Source organism: Mauremys reevesii, linkage group 1, assembly GCF_016161935.1.
Source record: "Mauremys reevesii isolate NIE-2019 linkage group 1, ASM1616193v1, whole genome shotgun sequence".
Taxonomy (NCBI): Eukaryota; Metazoa; Chordata; order Testudines; family Geoemydidae; genus Mauremys; species Mauremys reevesii.
In genome coordinates, this window is record NC_052623.1 from 246,612,583 (window position 1) to 246,625,155 (window position 12,573).

General features: G+C 40.5%; 1 protein-coding gene across 16 annotated transcripts in view; it reads left to right on the top strand.

Annotated features, from left to right (window-relative positions):
* SLC15A5 (solute carrier family 15 member 5) overlaps positions 1-12,573 on the top strand; it is a 60,300-nt gene that overhangs the window by 25,693 nt on the left and 22,034 nt on the right. For 13 of the 16 annotated variants that reach the window (XM_039523691.1, XM_039523774.1, XM_039523702.1 and 10 more), the window contains 2 exons: positions 373-559; positions 10,127-10,324. In XM_039523691.1, the coding sequence (XP_039379625.1) occupies positions 373-559; positions 10,127-10,324 (385 nt within the window). The remainder of the gene's footprint in view (positions 1-372; positions 560-10,126; positions 10,325-12,573) is intronic. The other 3 variants (XM_039523792.1, XM_039523830.1, XM_039523802.1) reach the window with 1 other exon arrangement.

Sequence of the window (12,573 nt, forward strand, 5' to 3'; positions counted from 1 at the left end):
GAGTTACTGTTTGAGTTCAATCAATCACTTTAACGAGGGATAGACAAAGACGTTGATACTCAATGGTCATAATTGCTGATCCTGTTATACTGCAGGGCAATTGAAACAGAAGTAAAAATTTAGCTCTCAACAGAGGATGACGATGACAGCATCACAACAACAGGCAGATAATTGATTCATTTTGTTATGGTTGGGCCTTCCCTTTGAGAGTCTAGTAAAAGATCTGCAAGTATTTGCATTGTCATTTCAGCTTGGAGAAGAGAAGATGGAACAAGATCCATTTGGAAGAGGTTTCCAAAAGTATTAGAATTTTGTCCCTTCAAAAAAGCCTAAAACTAGTATACTAATAAACAGGGTTTTTCCCCAATGCAGATTCCTTCAGGATATTATCTCCAGACCATGAATTCCAACTTGAATTTGAATGGATTTCTCTTGCCAATTGCAGCAATGAATGTGATAAGCATCATACCCTTATTAATTCTTGCTCCTGTTTTGGAATGCATCAACACTCATCTATTGAGTTCCAAGAGAGGCAGACGCTCTCCAACAGTTTACATTAGTGAGTATGAAATACATATGTATAGGGTCTTCATCTGCATTTCATTCCTGATTGAAATACTAAACTAGCTGATGGATAAGAAGGGTGCACTTGCTGAATGACTCTATCAGCGTATTTGCAATTATGAACACTGAGATGAAAAACCAACTGTTTTGGGGTTGTCCCAGGATTGATACTACTTGAAGTGATTGGCTGTAACTGAGCCAAGGAAACATGCTGGTGATTAAGAAAAGGTCTCCACCTCCATTTAGAGACAGGTTGGGGGGGAATCATTTTGCCTTGAGCCACTAAAAACAGACAAAAAGTTTTGAGACAAACCACTCAAGGATGTACTAGAGGGATAGTCCTGAGTCCCTAGGTAAGAATTTGCTAACCACCTAAAAGGTTTCTGCTAGTTCTAGTTAGATTCCTATAATGCCTGGTTTTCCGAGTATGAAAAGTTGTCTTGTCTTTACCTCTGTAAATATAACCATGAAACATTTACGAATGTGTAGTTGTTGTGGCTGCACAGTGCTAGAACACATCAAAGTCCTCAGGTGCCAGTCGTGTGCTCGGTGTACATCACTCAGAGGCAACCAGTGTAGGTGCTTCAGCCGCTAGGCCTTGTAGGCAATAGCCGTGGTGGGGCCCAATAACCACTCAGACAAATGCCTAAGTGAAAGGGTATTTTACTGGAGTGATAGGAAAGGAAAAGCTTGCAGATGCCCTAGGTACAGAGTCTTTAACAATTACAGTTCAAAGTGAGCAAAAGCAGTTCTTGTTTGGGTCCCTGGGGCAGTCCAATTGAGAGTCAGAGCTTGTCAGGTCTAGTGTCTTGGCTACCTTCTCCAGTCTAAATCTGGATCAAAATATGAATTTCCCAGTAGGCTCTATTTCTGTAGGAGGTCAAGCAATAACCATGATTCTAAATCTCTCCCAAAATGTTGGGGCATTTCACATCTAGAGACAAATTTTGCAAATTTGGGACTCATGCCTTGTCAGTTCATATCTGAGAAGAACAATGTTCACCCATTATTTATTTAAATCTGTCTCCAGTCACAAGGATTTCCAGACAAAGCGAACTCTATTCCTGTTTATTTTATCATCCACCCTGCAGTGTAAACTTTTCAGACAAAACTGTTCATAAACCAGTATTTCCTCTTCTGTATTAATTCAGTGCCCTGTGGCATGGAGGACAGTCAGTGCTGAAATGCAGAAGTATTAATCTGACTAAAGTTAGACCCAGGGACGGCTCTAGACATTTCGCTGCCCCAAGCATGGCGGCATGCCTCAGGGGGCGTTCTGCCGGTCGCTGGTCCCGTGGTTCCGGTGGACCTCCCACAGGCGTGCCTGCGGAGGGTCCGCTGGTCCCGTGGCTTCGGTGGACCTCCCGCAGGTGTACCTGCGGAGGGTCCGCTGGTCCCGTGGCTCCACCGAAGCCACGGGACCAGCGGACCCTCCACAGGCACGCCTGCGGGAGGTCCACTGGGGCCCTGCCTGCTGCCCTCCCGGCGACCGGCAGAGCACCCCCCACGGCATGCCGCCTCAAGTACGCGCTTGGCGTGCTGGGGCCTGGAGCCACCCCTGGTTAGACCAATTAAGGCTGTTATTAAGTCTTACACAAACTAGAAGCGTATAACCCAGCAGGTGGCAATTAACCTTGGTTTTCAAAAAACATCTAAATTAAACCACAAAAAGTACATTCAGATAATAATGTTTTCCTTAAAACCATGGAAATTCCAAAAGGGTGCTAGGGTACTATCTTATTGTTCTTTACTGCAGCAGAATACATGAGGTGGCTCATTCTTAATGGTTCCATTTTTAAAAATAGCCTCCCATTTTGTGCCCATAAATAACTTGAGGTGCAATTAACTGTTGGTGCAAGCGATGGCTGTTAGATATCTAACTCATGATTGCACCTGCAAATCTGCTAGAGCTGTAAGTGCCAGCATTTTGTGCCAGAAGTTAATTAGGTTCACAATTATTTGCAGGAGCAAAATTGAAAGTGTAAATAGGCTGTTGGTTTTAAGCCAGGTCCTAATGCATTCAAATGCAAATTTCATTACAGAAAAGAAACCCAATAACAGTGATATTAGAGAAACTTTAAAAAAAAAATTAAGACAAAGTTACAATAAAACATTAACCTACTACATTATATATTATTTATTCATGATCAGGTTAATATCAAAGAACCTGGCTAAAGACTAAAAATCTTTAAAGATGTAACTGCATAAATAATATAAACTATGCATTATTAATCCGACAGTAACATTACCTTTGGAACTATTGTGGTTTGTCATGGTAATCCTTATATGCAGAATGTTTAAAAATTCTATTTACCCATTAGACTATATTAGATCTTCCAAAAACATTTGTTTTCTTTTTATAAATTAGGGATGATTGAACTCATATGAAAAATTAGTGAACCTAAATCTTATCCCCAAACTTATTCTGAACCTGAACCTCTCTCTGAGACGTGCATGTATTCAGTCAACTTCTTTAAGATTATTTCTCATATTTGTGGAATTCTTCTATTTCTTGATTCAATAAAGTGACAAGGATTCAAAAAAGAAATGGCCATATATGTGGATAATGATAATATCCAGATGTACAATAAGGATTTTTAAAAATAAGGTGATATTAATCCTTTTGCTGCAGGATATAAAGGGGAGTTAGGAATAAACTTTCTCTATTCCATAATTGCTTACTGTAGGATTTCATGCATCTTCCTCTGAAGCAACTGGAATTGGCTGCTGTTGCAGATAAGAGACTGGATTAGATGGACTGCATGGTAATTCCTAGGTTAAATTGATATTTAATGCATTTCAGGCTCAACTAGAGGTAGGAAATGTTGTCTCTTTGCCAGGTAATAACACACTTTAGGGCTCTTAGAGATTTCTGGTAGACGATTCTTTAATTTTGCAGGCAAAAGTTTTCCCACTGGAAAATAGGTGAGGCAGAATCAAGATATTAGTGCAATTTGTTTACAGGATGTGCACAAGTTCTGTTCCTTTGAACGAAGATCACAAACTGCACTCGGGACCTTCTCTTGGAAAAACCTCAGCTAAAGCCCTGCTATTCTGTCCCTAAGGGCATGGCTACACAGGGATCATACATCGCATTAATTTAAGTTTATTCACCTTCAAGTGCCTTGCGTCCACACACAGCATTTTTTTTAAAGTGAATTATTCAGCATTTTAGGTCACAGTAATTAATCCCCTTTGGAACAGGAGTAACTCTACTTCACAGTTTGTTTGTGTCATGGTTCATGCTACAGATTAATCAATTTTAAGGCCAGAAGGGACCACAGTGATCATCTAGTCTGACCTCCTGCATAACATTGGCAGTAGGACTTCCTTGAATGAATGTCTCTTTGAACTAGAACAGATCTTTTAGAAAAAAACTACTAATCTTGATTTTAAAATTGCCAGTGATGAACAATCCCCACAACCCGTCGTAAGTTGTCCCAATACCTAGTTACCCTCACTGTTCCAGTCCGAATTTGTCTAACTTCATTCTTCCAGCATTTGCCTACTAGACTGAAGAGCTCTTTATCAAATGTTTGTTCCCCATGTACATACTTAGAATGTGATCAAATCACATTCTCTTTGTTAAGCTAAATAAATTGAGCTCCTTGAGTCTGTCACTATAAGGCATATTTTGTTTTCTAATCCTTTGATCATTCTTATGGCTCTTCTCTGAACCATCTCCAATTTTTCAACTTCTTTCTTGTATTGTGGACACCAGAACTGGACGGCAGTCACACCTGTGCCAAATACAAAGGTAATATTACCTCCTGGCTGCTACTTAATATTTTCCTGTTTATGCATCCAAGTCTACCACTACATCCAATTGCTAACTACTCTATTTCTGGCAGTACTCCAACTGCTATCCCACACCTGGATTGGCCTCTCTCTGTACCCATCCACTGCTTCGGGGTCATCTTGGCCAGATGTTCTCTCTCCCTTTAAATGATGGCACAGTCAAAAGTGCCCTGTTCCAATACCAGGTAGTGGTAAAGTCACAAACCCATTAAAGCACCCATGTTTCCCTACAGACCGCTGCAGAACTCTTGGACTTGATTGACCTTTTTGGAGAGCTAGTCCCATCTGATGAAGTTATCAGAATGCAAACCTCATCAGGACACAGTCAGAACAAATGAAGAGAGGGTATGCTCCCAGAGCTGCTTTCAGTGCCAAGTCTAAGCAAAGGAGCTCCAGCAGAAGTACCCAAAAGCAAGGAACAAGAGTGGGGCCTCCAGTAATGCTCCCACTACTCACCCATACTGGACCTGGACCTCATTTTTACAAGCAATGCTACCACCACACTTAAGAATGATATGATGGATAGTTTTCCAGAAAGTGTCCAAGACAATATGGAAAGGGCCCTTGACCCCATGTGTAGAAGGAGGTCTGACCAGAAGGAGATTTTTCTGAGCACCCAAGAACAGTACGACACAGCAGATTCAGAAATTATATAAGAACTCCATGTGGCCAGCCATACTGAAACTGCTGTTGAAGAGAGCTCTATCAGCAGCCAACCTGAAAATGCAGTGGATAGGAGTTGTACCGCTTATTATTGTGTGCTGTATTACAATACAACAGTACAAATGAATTCAAACAACTTTCTTTCTGGGTAAAACAGCTGTCTACTGCCATGTTAGGTAACACCAGTAGCATCTCTCTTTTTGCTGGGTTTTTAACCCCTTCACCCAGCAACTTGCTCAAAATGGCATTTGTGCCACAGATTTAAAGAGAGAATGTTTTATTTCCATGGAGTATGAAATCCCAAAACCATCAGCAACACTTGCTGCTTCATTTTCCCCCTTCCTGAGATGCTCTCCTTTCCTCCCCCATCATCCACAGCATCATCCCTTGTGCTTGGCTCACAGTGCCATTAGTGCCCTCAGCTTTTAGCCAACTTGAAATTTTGAGGTAAATGCCTGGCAAGTTTTAAGGCATTCATGGTTATCAGAAGTCCTTGGAATTAGAGCAATTATTGCAGGATTCTATTTATTTTGCAGTATACTTTATGCTGATTTGTGAGTGTCATAAAAGAGAATTTAAGTCAAAGCCAGACCCCTATTTTGACATGCATATTGCAAGGCAAAGTAGTTCTCTCAAGACTGCTTATATAACTAGTGTTTCCCTTCTACTGCTGCACTAGCTAGGAGGGACATCATCCTGGTCAAGGGCAGTACTGCATATCTTCTGGGTTTGCCCATTGCCTTTCTGAACGAGTCTCTTCTGTCTCCTGGGGACCTGCCTGAGGATAACGTCCACCAACAGAAGGACAGCCAGCAGAGGTGCACTTGTAATTAACAATCTGCTCTTTGCTGACCCCTTCACCCACCCAGCATTTTTAAAGGGGTCCTATACAAGAGGGAAGTAATTTGGAAAATTTCTTCTCAAAATGAACCAGAGCGTGAAGAGAATTCCACATTCCAAAATTGCGAGGAAAAGCAACATTTTATCATTGTCAGCATGGAGACTAGGAGTGATACAGTATGTACTTGTGCTTTTTCTGACTCCCTTTAGCACCTGTAACACACTGCTCTATGCGTAGAGGGGACTTATCACCTGCTGAGAGGCTGACAAACCTCTGATGGGAGGGGGGAAAAGGACACAAGGATATGTTCAAGGAATGAGGGATTGCAAAGAGGGAAGTGTGATTGCTCCAGGAAACCTTTTCTCCACAAAGGCTCAAAATGGAGTAGCTGACCCTAGAAAAGGACACAATGCAGAGGCAAATGGCTGTGATGGAGCACTTTTTGTTACAAAGGTCAAGACCACCTCCTGACTCCCATGCTTCAGAGCCAAGCTCCAGCCTGCGCCACAACTTCAAAGCGCTGTCTACACAGCTGTTTTTAGAGCACAAGCCCTGCAAACCCAAATCTGTTGACCCAGGCTGGGAGGGTCGCTTCTGTGAGCTGTGTAGACATACCCTCAAGGATCCCAGAGGAAAACTGAGGATTATAATCAAAGATGTTCACAAGCTTATGCAGTGGCTAGGGCTGCTTTTTCTGTTTTGTGCAGTGCTGCTCTGTATTGGTTAGTGCTCATGAGACACATGCTACGGGGCACCACAGTGGTGATTGTTCCTGAAGGAGGACTGCCCCATCCCATAAGATGAGGCATTAGCTGACACTGTAGTGGTTTTATTTGGCTTACATAGGACTCAAACTCGTGTATTGCTCAGGTCTTGCTTTATTTCTCTCAATGTCTGAATGTCCTCAATACCGAGCATTTTGTGAATTCATGGATTCTCATAATGGCTTCAAACTCACCACCAGGTGAAGTAGGAATTTTCCCAGGAGTGTCACCATACCCATGAATCAACATACTTCATTGACACTTTGAGGCTCCTTTACCTAGGTAATCACTTGCACTTTCTCTGGATCTGATCTGATCCCTGCCCATCAATGATCTGGCCTAGAAATGAGAATTCTGCCTTTTTACAATTTGCACTTGTCATTAAGTGTTAGTCCTGCTTTCTCCAGTTTTTCCAGGACTGTAAACAGATGTTGGTTATGTAGGGTCGATCAGTAAATAATGAGATACGGATCCATTTGGCAGAAAACCCCTTCCAGGAGTTGACATTGTTCTCTGGAAGTGTTCAGGAGCAGATGGTATTCCAAATGGTAGCCTATTGAAATAAAACTTTCCAAAAGGTATCATGAAGATCATTAGCATTGCAGATTCTGCAGCAAGTGGTATCTGCCAAAATCCAGATGGAATATCCAATTTTAAGACATCTGTTTCAGTAAGTTGTCCAAGACTGTGTTCAACATATAAGAGGATATGTTGCTCTCTACTACAGATATTCTTTTTGAGCTTGGTAAGGGTTACACATATCCAAACTTTGTCATTTGGCTTTGGGACCACTACCATGCCAATACACCGTTCAGGTGGGTGTCTATTCTGGAAATTACACCCATCTGATCTACGCAGCTGAGCTCTTCTTTTACCCTGGGCAGTAATGGGAGGGGGACTCTACTAGGTGTTAACAGAGCAAATGGTATAAGTTTAATGTGGTTTCTCCCTCCATTTCCCCCAGTTCTTGGAATAATTTTGGGAACCTCTTCCTGATCTCAGGTTCTAGGGCTATGATTAGTAGGTGGCTAGTAGCGCACTGCATAGGCCATCTACAATGTAGACCTCTTTGGATGTAGTCTTCTTTCTGAGTTTCAGTGGCCAAAAATTTTCCTTTCACATTTAATGGGGACTGTCCTAGGACTTTCAATATCTTTTTGTTTAGCTCTTGGCGTTTTGGTGGTTTCATCCTACTGAAAAATTATTCTGAAGTTACTGTTATATCAATGCCTGTATCTATTTTGGAGTTTGCTTTATATTTTCCCAAGGCAATTGTGGATGATCAATGGTGGTTCTTTTTGGTTATCTCCTACGGCTCCAAAGTAGGAGTGTCTTTTGGATCATGTTTTTGAAAGACAAGGTGTTACCATATGTTTAGACTGGCAGACTGCTGCATAATGTCCCTTTTTTAAAAGACCTTTCCTGCATGTGGTGTTTCTTGCTGGACAAAGCTGTTTGCTGTGAGGTGGTTTGCCACACCATGGGCATTTTTTCACGCTCTTGCTGTATTTCTTTTCTTTACTCCATGTTAGCAATTGCTCTCTTTGGGTCCCTTTGTACTTGTACTGGTCTGGGTAGGTTTGGTTTCTTGGCATCCCGAGATATTTTCCTCTCCATGTCTGTGGTATCTATAGTGGATTCTTTCTCAAAGTTACTCCTGAGAAGAATCTCTTGCTTTGGAGGACTATGTTCTTGGCTGTCTCTAGTTTGATGTTAGGATCATTTTGAAGTGTTTCTGATAGTTGGCTGTCCCTCAGCCCTCAAGTAAGCCTGTCTCTGATCAATTCTTCACTCATCTCCCCATAGCCACAGCATTGGATTAAGTTGTGCAGGGCTGTTTATGAAATCATTCACTGACTCCCCCTTCTCTTGCTTGCATAAGTGAAATTGTGCCTACTCAAAAAAATCACATTGCAGTGTGGCAAGAAATACTTATCCAATTTTTCAGCTGTATTGAACTATGTCATCTGAGCAGTTGTGAGGCTTCTGGGAAGGATAATATTCTCTTCTACTGATCCCATTGTATACAGCAGGGTATTAACTTGTTTCTCTTCTAACTGCTGGTGTAAACTGGAAGCCTGACAGAACATCTGGAATCTGCTTACCCAGAGTGGTCATCCTTCAGGGTGATGAAAATCAAATTCTGCTGGGGTGGTATTTAAAAAAAGTCTGGGTAAGATGTAGCCACTTCTAGTACTTCTGTGCCCCCTAGTGGTCACGCTAAATGTTGACAACCCACCAACCTCCTGGAGATGGAGAAGAACACATCACTTACAGGAAATTGTGACCACTCCATAGTTTGGTGATGCTATAGTTCCATTGGTCTTAAATTTGCACTATGTTCATGTTTGTTAGTTTTTATTCAATTAATATAATTTGTTACCTATGTTATTTGTTACCTCAATAGATATTTTTGGTAAAACTTGGTTTAAAAATGTCATTGAGGAACAGCTCCCCCATGTAAATTCTTCATACAACTCAATACACAAACATATTTTAGTAGTCTTCTTGGTAACAGTACATTTATTACCCACAACTAACCCCTGGCCTCATAGTAGGAGCACAACATTTCCCTGACCAGTTGGGTCATTTTTCAGAAGCACCCTCTTCAGCTGTCCATGAAAGAGCAGTATGCTAAGCCACACTCCATGACTTCCACTGCACTGTAGCAGCATTTATGCAGGTTTTCTGCTCAGCAAGCTTGTGTGCACTAACCTACCATGCAGTAAGTCCTTGAGTGATGTGTGAAGGAGGTCTCAGGCTGCCATCCTTGGAATTTCTAAGTAATTATAGATGACAATTTCCTAACTCAAGAAGTGTTGTATCGAGCACAGGGGGGATTTTATATTAGACTTTGTCATGCTAAATAAAGAGGAACTGATCACAGAACTAAAAATTAGTGGTAGCTTAGGTACAAGTGATCATGACTTTATTCTGCTTGCACATAAATTTTAATCAAATCCAAACAATTAATAAATATACTTGGTGCTTTAAAAGGGTCAATTTCACAAATCTAAAAACAACTATGAGCTAAATCAATTGGGAGAAATAATTTAAACAGAAAACTGTAAATGATAATTGGGGATTGCTTAAGAACATTTTACTAGATGCCCCAAAAGCCACAATCAAGCAAAAAGCCCACACTTTTAAAAAATGGCTTAAGGGGAAAGGGAAAGCAGTTATAATAAGAACAACATATAACAAATGGAAAAAAGGTTGATAGAAATGACTAGAAATCAGAAGTTAGGAATTATAGAAAATTGCTAAGGGACGCAAAAGGACACAAGGCAAACTCTCTGGCCAGCAAATTTAAGGACATCATTTTATTTTTAAGTATATTAGGAATAAGAGAAATCCTAACAATGGTACAGGTCCATTTCTAGATGGAAAAAAGTAGCACTGTCAATAATAATACAGAAAAGCAGAAGTGTTCAATAAATATTTGTTTTATATTTGGGGAAAAGCCAGATGATTTATTTACTTTCCATTCCAACAGGAACTGAGGATGTAAAACAGCTGCTGCTAATGCTAGACATTTTTAAATCAGCAGATCAAGATAACTTGTATCCAGGACTTTTAAAAGAGCTGTCTGAGAAGCTTTCTGGACCATTAGTGATGATTTTCAATAACTTTTGGAATACTATAGAAGTTCCAGAGGATTGGAAGAAAGCTAATGTTCCAATATATAAAAAGGGTAAATTGAATGACCCAGATAACAATAGGCCTGTCAGCATGGCATTGATCTCAGGCTAATTAACAGTTGATACAGGAGTTCATTAATAAATAATTAAAGGAAGGTAACATTAATGGTAGTCAAGATCAGTTTATGGAAAACAGATCCTGTCAAACTAACTTGATATCTTTTTTTTTAAATATGATTACAAGTTTGGTTGATAAAGGCTATAGTGATGATGTAGTCTACTAAGACTTTGTAAAGCATTTGACTTGAACTGCATGATATTTTGATTCAGAAATTAGAATGGTACAAAATCAACATGGCACACAGCAAATGGCTTAAAAACTGGCTAATTCAAAGGTCAAAATATAATCATAAATGAAGAATCATCATTAACTAGGTGTGTTCAAGGATTGGTTCTTGGCACTAAGCTATTTAACATTTTTATCAATGACCCACAAGGGGAAAAAAAAGTCATCACTGAACGTTTGCAGATGGCAGAAAGATTGGAAGAGTGGAGGATGGGTTACTGATACAGAGCTGTATCCATCATTTGGTAATTTGAGTGCAAGCAAATACATTTGTTAGTATTAAAAACACGTAGTAACATTGTACATCTAAGAACAAAGAACATTACCCATACTTACTGGATGGGAACTGTATCCTGGAAAGCAGTAACTCTAAAAAGGACTTGGGGTCATGGTGGCCAATCAGCTGAACATTAGATCTCTGTGTGACACTGTAGCCAAGAAGGTTAATGAGATCTGTGGATATATAAACAGGGGAATATGGTGCAGGAGTAAGGTGGTTATATTATCTCTTTATTGGGCACTGGAATATAGTGCCTATTTTTGGTGTCAACAATTCAAGAAGTATGTTGAAAAATTGGAGAGGGTTCAGACAAAAATCATAAGAATACTGAAGGGTTCGAGACAACCTGCTGTCATAAGTATAAATCCAAGTATCCCAAATCTCTTTTTTTTGTGGGGGGAGGGAGGCAAAGGGGTTAGATATCGGAGTGAGGTCCAGTGGCTAGAAGAGATGAGTGGAAACTGGGTCTTTCTTAGATTTTCTGTTCCTAGCTCTATCAGATTTGTGACCCTGGGCAAGTCTCTTAACTTCAGTCTTCCTGGATACCTAGTAGTAGGGTATTCAGATGTTAAATACATATTTGTGAAGTGGTTTGATACCCAGGTGAAAAACACCATATATAAAATACCAAATAGTAATATTTTTCTATCTGGATCCTCTGTGGCTTGACCAACACTAACATAGCTTTTTATTTGGGGAACTTTTGACATAATAGATTGCAAGAAGCTCCTTGAGGGCTTTATACCTATCCTTGACATGATGCATCTGCTATAAAATTCTCTCCTGTCATTGATTTTCAAGCAATAATTCATCCAGGTTCCTAATAAACACTGAAGGGGCCTTAATCAATGATAAAATCTTCCCAGAATGCAGTTTTTGTTTTTAAAAAAGTGTATTACGAGTTCTAGAAATGCAAGAAAGCTTCAGACTGGTGGCAGGGGTTAGAGAGGAGTTTTGCTGGGGGAAAGGAAACCACACAAGGACTTTATTTTGAGTCATGTGGCTACCAAAACCTTCAGTGTTCTATCTCTTTTGTCTCAACTTTGGTGTAATCTTGACTTTGGCATAATTGAAACAGTCTCAGAAACAACCACCCTTTGAATATTGTAGTTCAGATGGTGAACAATTTTGGGATACAGAACAGCATGAAGCTTCTTAAACCAAGGTGTACTAGCACACAGCTCAGATATTTGGGCCTGAACTGTTAAAAGTGACCTCTAATTCTAAGCAGATACAATTTTTTGTAGCCAGCTTAGGGCTTCACAGAACCCATGACCTGTGTGACCAAATCATATCCTCCTTCATAAGCTACTAAATAGATTTTCTGCACCCATGTGGAGCCCTACTGAAGTCAAGGGGGCTTCATGAGGATGCCAGGGGACTGCCAGTGCGTACTGCAGTTCAGAATCAGGGACAAAGGGGGTGAAAACCACCTTTACAAATTAAATTAAATGCAACCTTAACTATGGAGCTGCTTATGACACCTTGCTAATAAGAGCTTCAAAAAGCTCTGTGTGGTCCTAACTGGGTCTTGTGCTCTTCCACATCTAGTGAATGGGCTGACAAGACACTGTTCATGTGGGTACATCCCTTGATCAGACCATTACCCTTTTACTGGCAATGTAAAATGCATCCAGCAGAATTTCCCCATGCTCTTTGTAGCCTTCTCACCTTAC